This window comes from Capra hircus, unplaced genomic scaffold (genome assembly GCF_001704415.2).
Source record: "Capra hircus breed San Clemente unplaced genomic scaffold, ASM170441v1, whole genome shotgun sequence".
Lineage (NCBI taxonomy): Eukaryota > Metazoa > Chordata > Mammalia > Artiodactyla > Bovidae > Capra > Capra hircus.
Genome location: NW_017189807.1, coordinates 10,116 through 18,821, shown reverse-complemented (window position 1 = coordinate 18,821; position 8,706 = coordinate 10,116). Strand labels below are relative to the sequence as shown.

At 41.7% G+C, this 8,706-nt stretch overlaps 1 protein-coding gene across 1 annotated transcript; it reads right to left on the bottom strand.

The window, feature by feature from the left end:
- Positions 1-6,951: 6,951 nt before the first annotated feature.
- Positions 6,952-7,914, bottom strand: LOC102187850 (melanoma-associated antigen B16-like). The gene has a single exon (XM_005700951.1). The coding sequence runs from the start codon at positions 7,912-7,914 to the stop codon at positions 6,952-6,954; it is 963 nt and encodes a 320-aa protein (XP_005701008.1).
- Positions 7,915-8,706: the final 792 nt, after the last annotated feature.

Sequence of the window (8,706 nt, the reverse complement as noted above, 5' to 3'; positions counted from 1 at the left end):
TGCTACACCAATCTTGACGTATGCTTGGTATGGTCATTGCTTTGATTCTAGCAGTCGTGTCAGTAACTGCGGTCAGCAGCAGTGGCAGGTCTTGCGTTACACCAAGGAATTCAAACAGCTGATTTTATTCGGGACTGGCATAAAGACTCTCATTTGTTATGGCAACAACAGCAAGATTTGGATGCCCAACTTGCTACCGACGTGCTCAATCTTCAACACACCATTTCCTGGCTTGGGGATCAATTGGCTGTTTTATCTACATGAAGTGTGTTGAAATATGATTGGAATTCTTCTCAGTTTTGTATAACACCTGTACCATTTAACATGAGTGAAGGATGGGATAAAGTAAAATGATCCTTGACTGGGCATCAAAATCTCACTATGGAGATTATGGATCTGGAACGACAAATTTTGTCTACTTTTAGCAGGACTTTACCTGACATTACGGGGTCTGATTTGCTGAAAAGTCTTCAAGAGGGAATGAATAACTTAAATCCATTAGGGCATGTATCCTCACTAATTGGGACTACTTTTGGGAACACTGTGTTTATATTACTTTTATGTTGTGTTGCTTTTCTAGTCTTCCGGCGATGGCGGAAAGGGAAACAACTAAAGCACGAAGCAGAGAAGACCCAGACCATGCTACAATTTATAAAAGCAAATAAAAAAGGGGGAGATGAAGGGTTAATAGGGTAGCAGAGATGTGCCTGCAAACAGGTCTCTCTGCTCAGGCTGAGCGTCCTTGCAAACGAGGCGTTCAGCCAGAGTCTGGACACAGCCTTGAGTTTAATGGTCCCTTGCAAACGAGGGAGCATTCCCTTCTTGAGATAAGAAGGAGATGAGGGCTTTGGGCAGACTCTGCAGTAGACAGGGATTTCACTCCCCTTTGCTATACGATAACATGTATGCACCTGTGCTGTGCTGAAAAGGCTTATTCATGCAGTCTGGAATTCTGCCTAGGGGGCTTTTATAATAAACGGCAATTACTTTTCTGCCCAGTTCTGTTCCTCTGGCCGGAGTGTGTGTGTGTGTGTGTATGGTCTGTCTCGTGTGTCTTGTTCTGTGTCATTTCACTCATAATCCCCAACACACAGGCTCTGAATCCAATCTGCAAATCTCTGAACCTCAGGTTAACCCTGTCCCCTAGGCAGTACCTGTTGGTAATATGACCACTGACTATAGTCAGAAGATACCCACTCTCTGGTGTGCCACAAACTCAGAAAAATAAGAAGCAGTCTGTGTTAGGGACACCATCTGGATTATTTCAGGAGACATGTCCACACCTGTGCTTTATCTGAAGCGAAACTGAGGAAACAAGTACTAGGATGTCTCCCTCCAAATTTCCTCCTCCTTGCAGTTGCATGGTGCCTTCCACTGCTCACTGGTACTTCTGGCCTAACTCAACTGTCCGTCATCATTCATTAACATTTATGTAGCCCCAACCTCAGTGGAGAGGGTTCACTGTACACAGAAAACAAAATACCTATTGCCAGCAGGAATCAAGACAGATGTCAGCTTGATACACTGGCAAAGGTGCAGTGGATCACCAAAGTAGTCAAGACAGGTAGCTTTCCCAGAATCCACCTGTAACCCTGTTAGATGATGCAGGAAAGACAGCTATGTTTGACACAACAGAAGGTGGGGGAATTTCACAGGATGGTAGATAATTCTGATACTTTCATCAGTAGAACTCCCCATTCAGTCATATAATTTCCAGCCACTAGTGGTGATTCAGAGATTTTTTCCCAGTCTATTCATGTGAGTTCTCTTGGACTCTCCACCCAGATTCACAACTTCCTCTCCTGGTTCTTTCTCCAGTCTACACCTGTATTCAGAACTTTGACTATCGGCCTGCTCTGGGCTCTCTGGACTTGGATCTATATGTTGTCTCTTTCATTGCTCTTTCCCTGAATCATCCTTCACTAAGTGTAAATGTCCTGTCTGTCCCTATCCCCTGTCAACTGGTTATTTTGATCAAATCTTTGCTTTTCAAATTAAGCACTTTTGACTTATAAAGTAATTTAAGTATAGTGTTTATGGTAATCACATACATTAATCTGTTGCTAGATTATTTGGAGGAAGAAATTTCTGCAATATTTATAAAAATTTACAATCTCCACACACTATCCACTGTAACCCAATTTCTACCTTGCTATCAGAACAGTAGACTTTAGCTCAAGAAGTCATGTTCTAAATCTTCCAGTTCTATAAGTCACAGTAACAAATGGGAAACAAATAATATGTCTGTCCGGGGAGATGGTAAAATATGCCAGTACATGCTATGGTGCTTGTGTTTAGTCACTCAGTCTTGTCTGACTCTGTGCAACCCTATGGATTGTAACCCACCAGGATCCTCTGTCCATGGAATTCTCCACACAAGAATACCGAAGTGGGTTGCCATGGCCTCCTCAATACATGCTATGGGGACAGTTATAAAAGTTAAGACAATCTATATGTGTTGTCATGAAGAAATCCTGTATTCATGTTAAGTGGGAAAGATATATAGCAGAATATTATGTGTATCACTATCCATTATGTTTTAAAATAGCAAAATATTTTTATAATACATTTATATATGAGAAAGCTTAGAATTAGCTTTGAAATAATATATTAGATTATTAATTGTAGCTACCTCTAAGAATGTGGCTGCATTATGAAGGAATATTATAAAGATAGAGATTATGATTTATTTGCCTATATCTAGAATTTTTGCACCAAGAATACATGATTAGTTTTATTATTAAAATATTTAAGTCTAACAACAGAAATAGTAGTTGTGCACGATCAGATAAAATTTCTGCTAGCTGATGAAATAGGCAACTGCTGAAATCTGAATATCTTAATATAATGAGTTTATTTCTTATGCATATAAAACCTGATTGATTTGGTAAGGAATTTTCGCTATCAGGTAACCCAGAGATTTAGGCTGCCTCCATCTCGTATTTCCACATCTTAACATAAGGTCCCCATGTTTACTAGTGGATGGACGAGGAATCATTTTAGTGGTATACTGGTTCTCAAATGTTTTGAGAACTAGAGGGGCTAGTCACGTGATCCTTTCTAAGAACAAGCAAACTGGGCAATGTAGTCTTCCCATGAAGCCAGGAAAGAAGTCAAGTTATGGATGAGCACTTGTAGCCTATTTCATATGCTGTTACACAGTAGGTGCCCAGTAGCAGTAGTAGTGGAGAAGGCAATGGCACCCCACTCCAGTACTCTTGCCTGGAGAATCCCAGGGACGGGGGAGTCTGGTGGGCTGCTGTCTATGGGGTCACACAGAGTCAGACACGACTGAAGCAACTTAGCAGCAGCAGCAGCAGTAGAGAGCAACTACTAGAATTTATGTCAACGATCCTCTTCATTTGCTGATGAAGTTTCTGAGGAAGCCAAATGTCCATTGCAGTTCTCCAATTATATGTGATCTTTCTATGTAACAGGTGCTTTCCAATAAAGGGTCACATACACGTTTCAAAAAGACTTTGTAAATCTCTGCAGGAAGGGCTTCCTATACTTCACTCAAAAGTATTGTTCTGCACTGTTTTTTTCAATAACCACTATGATCCTTCCCTGGTGGCTCAGACAGTAAAGCATCTGTCTACAACGCGGGAGACCAGGGTTCAATCCCTGGGTTGGGAAGATCCCCTGGAGAAGGAAATGGCAATCCACTCCAGTACTATTGCCTGGAAAATCCCATGGACAGAAGAGCCTGGTAGGATACAGTCCATGGGGTTGCAAAGAGTCGGACACGACTGAGCGACTTCACTTTCACTTTCTTTCACCATGATCATAGTATACTGAGAATTTTCTCCTTCCTACTGATGCACTGACCAAACTTTAACTTGTGATTCTCTACAATTTGCTATGTGACTGAAAATACCTGGACAACTGCACAGGTGCAGTTATACATATTGAAAACCAAGACTCTCTCCCACTATCTATATTATCTATTCATCTTCTATATAATAGAAATACATAATATATGTATTTATCTATCATCCAAATGTAATACTAAGGAACCATATTCTACCTCCCAGGAGGAGTCCAGAGTTTACAGAAATTTAGATACTGTAGATGTTTGCTTACTTATTTCTGAGTCTTTCCCCATTTATCACTTATAGGAAAGGTTTTGGTTTTTAACCACCAAGGTAAGCTCATATATCAATTTATATGTCCAATAGCCTTATAACCCTCTTACTCCCTTAGCCCCATTTTGTCTTACATCCACATTTAACTTAAAATTAACTCTCATCAAAGAAATGGGGTTTTCCCCCTATTCTCAAATAAGAGATACCATTAAAATTCTACTGAAAGTACCAAAATCTCATCTCTTAGAGATATAGTACCAAAACTAGTGGATTCTTTGCCAAATTAGACTTTGTCGTTTGTTTAATCACTAGGTCTTGTCTGAACCTTTGCGACCCCATGAAATGTAGCCCACCAGGCTCCTCTGTCCATGGGATTCCCCAGGCAAGAATACTGGAGTGGGTTGCCATTTCGCTCTCCAGGGGATCTTCCTGACCCAGGAATACAAGCTTGTGTCTCCTGCATTGGCAGGCAGATTTTTTGACATTGAGCCACCAGGGAAGCCCACAAATCAGTCTTTACTCACCAGATTATCTGGAAACCATTTTGAGAATGTGATGAAGATGCCCAGTGGTGATGATCAGGTCTAAATTTCACTGTCAAAATGACCTTACACATGGAATAGTATACTGCTAACAGGGATTCCATGGTGAGGAATGGGACTGCCAGGGAATTGGAATACTCTTAAGTCAAAGGAAGGGCAGGTGATTCTGGGCTGTTGTACTGGGAGAAGGTGCAGGCTACAGAGGAGGATACAGAGAAGAGCTGGTAAGCAGGTTAAGGCTCCAATTTGGACATGAGGGCACACTACAGTAGACCCAGGGGAAGGGTGCTATAATGCACATGTAGGGGAATAAAAATAATCTTCCGTCTACCCTTCTAGGTTCTTGGCTGAGAATCCTTTGTACTAAAAAGACAGATTAATAGGGAGAAAACAAATTTAATTACATGTATATGTAGTTACAGGGGCCCCACAAAGACTTGAGACTCAAAGGAGTGATCAAATCAGGAAACTTTGGTTAAATTTTACACAAACAATAAATTTGTAAAGAATTGACAAGGCAGAAGGGTTTGGGCTAGAGGCAATAAATGGTGAAGGAGTAACAAGATTTCTTTACATCATCTCCTTGGCTCTCAATTCCTTTTTTCTTCTTATAAAAATGCCTTCTACCTTCCTGGTACAGGGAGAGTACCTCTCACAGTGGAGACCTATCTCCTACTTTCAGAGGGACAAAGGAGGGTCACAGTGTCCCTCTTGCACAGTTTCTCAAGTACCTTTAATTCAAAATAATTCATATTCCAAAGTGGCATATTCTGGGGTGATATATTCTGAACCCTACACACAAAAGATGGAAATGCTATCCCCTGGGCAAAGTCAGCTCTCAAGGAACCCCAGGGTTAGTGCTAGCAATATTCTAGGTAAATGATGCCCTTAGACAATCTCCAAATTGCATTTCATTATCATTTTCACCTTTCTTCTTTACATGTGCTTTTAGTACTTTGGATTCCAGGCCCTTTTTATCCCAAGAGGCATTAGGAAGCAGTGAGAACAGAAATGAATCAAGAGACAGAGGGTGGATCCCCTTAGTTTTTTCCCCCCCCCATTCAAATCACCCTTATCTTCATTAATTTCACATTTATCAAAACATAAGCATTTTTCAGACTATGCAAACTTACACTGAAAATAATCTATTTAAATATCCCTTAAACGGAGTAGTCTCTGGCTCTCCCAGTCCAGGGCAACATTTGCCAACCCAGTGGTTTCTCACCTAGAGAAAGCTTCATTGCTATCTCTTAAAAATCCCTTTAAGACAATATGTATAAGACTTACTTTGTGAATTATGTTAACTGGCACAGGGACAAGATTAGAAAAAACTTCCATTCCTACCCCAGTAAAGATTTCTCTTTCTACCATGACCCCACAGTAACTGCAAGGAACAGTTTTCCACTCCTGCCTTTTGAGTCTCAACCCTGAGACACACCATCTGGAGGTCTGATCACTGATTACAACTCTATCAGTCCATCTTCCTACATATCCAATTTTAACTTAAAATGAACTCTCATAGAATGAATTCCATCTTCCCCAAACCCTAAATTTCCTTGTCCCAGAGCATTTACACTTGACAGCCTCACATGGAATACTTCAAACTCCTGCTAACTCCTTTTGCTCGCCTGTTAGATATTATGAGACATTCCACCATTATTATTATTGGACTGTCAATCTTAGAAGTAAAAATTATAAGAGCAAGTTTTAGATCTTATTTATCCTACTATCTCCAGTATTAACATGGTGATTTCCAAAGAGCAAACGTTCAATAAAAGTTAAGAAATAAAAACAAACAGTGAGAATGGGATCTAATTGATTGAACTTTATTTCTTATAATTTCATAAGCATGTTAGCAAATTCAAGCATTTTTCATTTAATAAAAGATATGAGGGCCATGGACTGAAATTCTTTTACATGTTCTGTTTCTTGAACTCAACTATTTTAATACTGATTTCCTTCACATTTCCAGTAAATGCCTATAGTAATGCCATGTTATATTGTTCCAGATGACAGATGGTTTTACAATGTTTTATAAAATTCTTACTATTAAATCTCATTGTAAGATTAAGTCTGTAACCAACATTATTCACAAACTTGACGATTTTAAAGACAGCTAAATATATATTAAAAGAAACAATATTTGAATAATACACAGAAAAAATTCTTGAGTTACATATACAAAATGGTGACACATAGGCATGCATACTATCTTCTTTTCAGTCCCACCTCAGACCTAAATTCTATGAACACTAACTGCCTCTTTGAACAATGCATGAAGAAACTATCCCTGACTCCCCTAGTTGAGGAAGAAGCTGCCAGTCTCAATACAAGAATCTGTAGCGGCAGAGACAATTGGCTGAAATTCTGGCCTGAGCTTTCTCTTTTTCATCTTGCAAAGCCTCCTCATACTGAGATGGGAAAGAACTTGGGTCAGTCCCATTAACCTTGGCCAGAAACTCCAGGATCTTCATCTTCGTGGTTTCAGCATAAGCTCTGGGGCCCCACAGGAACTCAGATTGCCAATGATCAGCGTTGATCACCTTCTGGAACTCTAGGTATCCTTCCCTCACGAAATCTTTGATGAGCTGCTTGAGCTCCCCAAAGAAGAAGTACTTCCTTCCAGAACATATCCTGGTCACATTCAGAACCTCCAAGACTTCTTCTTCGGTGGCACAGTTGCCCTTCATGAAGATCACACCCAGGATAAGTATCAGGATGCCGGTCTTGGGCACGCCTGCTTCACCGTGCATCATGCCATCATAGGTGAGGCCCAATTTAATGAAAAGGACATAGCAGTGGTTGAAGGGATCCACTTCCTTCAGATCAAGGCCAAAGAGCACTTCTATGCACTCAGAGGCTCTCTGGAGGATCTCAGGGAAATGGACTTCACACTTGTAGATGAAAACCTTCATCATATCAGCTTTTGTTACTGGCTGTTTCATTTGATACTTGAGCAGCAAGAAATTCACCAACAAAGCCACTTCTTCATTTAGAGGATGTCTGGGCATACTCACAGGGTATGACATAGCCTGTGAGGTGCTTAGACTATAATCTACATTTTGCCTAGTGAAAAACTCATCTGATTTGATCAATAAGGTGGCGGTGGTGGCAACAGAGGAGTAAAAATTCTGACAACTCTCAGGAGTACTGGGGAAATCACCAGGCATTAGAAATTGGGAGGGTATATTGGTCTCCTTCAGTGCCCTGGAGACCTGTGCAACCTCCCAACCGAGGGACTTATTGAAGGTGTTACAGTGTTGACCACGCATCTGATGCCAAGCCATGACGACTCTTGTGGATGGCAGTAGGTAGACAGGAGGATGGACAATGAGATTCACCACCTAAGATAAACAGGGCGTATATGAGTGGCCTCAGATGCTAAACTTAACTATGGTGGCTTTTTACTTCCCGAGACACGGGCTGGGAGAGGGAAGAGGGGCTGCCTGCCTAGTTCCCTGAGCCTCTCAGGGCTGACAACAGGGCAAGGGCTCTAGGAAGCCCCCTGGCCTTGGGTTGATTAGCCCAACAATCCTCACATCTGTTTCTCAAACTGAATTCTGGTTGGTTATATGCCCACTTTATTTACTGCTTGAGGCCTCCAATCAAGGCTTCATCTCCGTGAGACTCCAAAATGGAAGCGAGGGGAACTTCACGACAGGACACGGAGAGCTGACAAGAGGAGTAGACGCTGTGCACACCCTCTGTCTTGGGGTCAGAGGGATCCCTAAGAACTCACTTGGGGTCCTCATCAGAATTCTTGTGTGGCCTGAGATGCCTTCCTGTGGCGATATTACACTGCCTGCCCCAGACTAAGGCTTCCACTCCCTCAGACTACAATGGCCAAGCAAATCAGCAGCACTTCTGGCCGCCCCTGTCAGGGGTCTCACAGGGCTGATCGCCCGGCTGAGGTTCAGTTAGTCACTGCTATTCTGTGAGGGGTGGATCTCCTCAACATTCACTCAGAAGCCTTTGCTTTTGGACCCCGAGCCCCACACATACAAGCGGCCACCTCAATCAGACTGCTAAACAGGAAGTGTGTGGTAACTCAGCCTGAACTTGCCTATGCTTACTGTGGT

Bases quoted from the DNA above. Each gene is read 5' to 3' on its own strand.
- LOC102187850 (XM_005700951.1), bottom strand. From the start codon at position 7,914: ATGGCTTGGCATCAGATGCGTGGTCAACACTGTAACACCTTCAATAAG.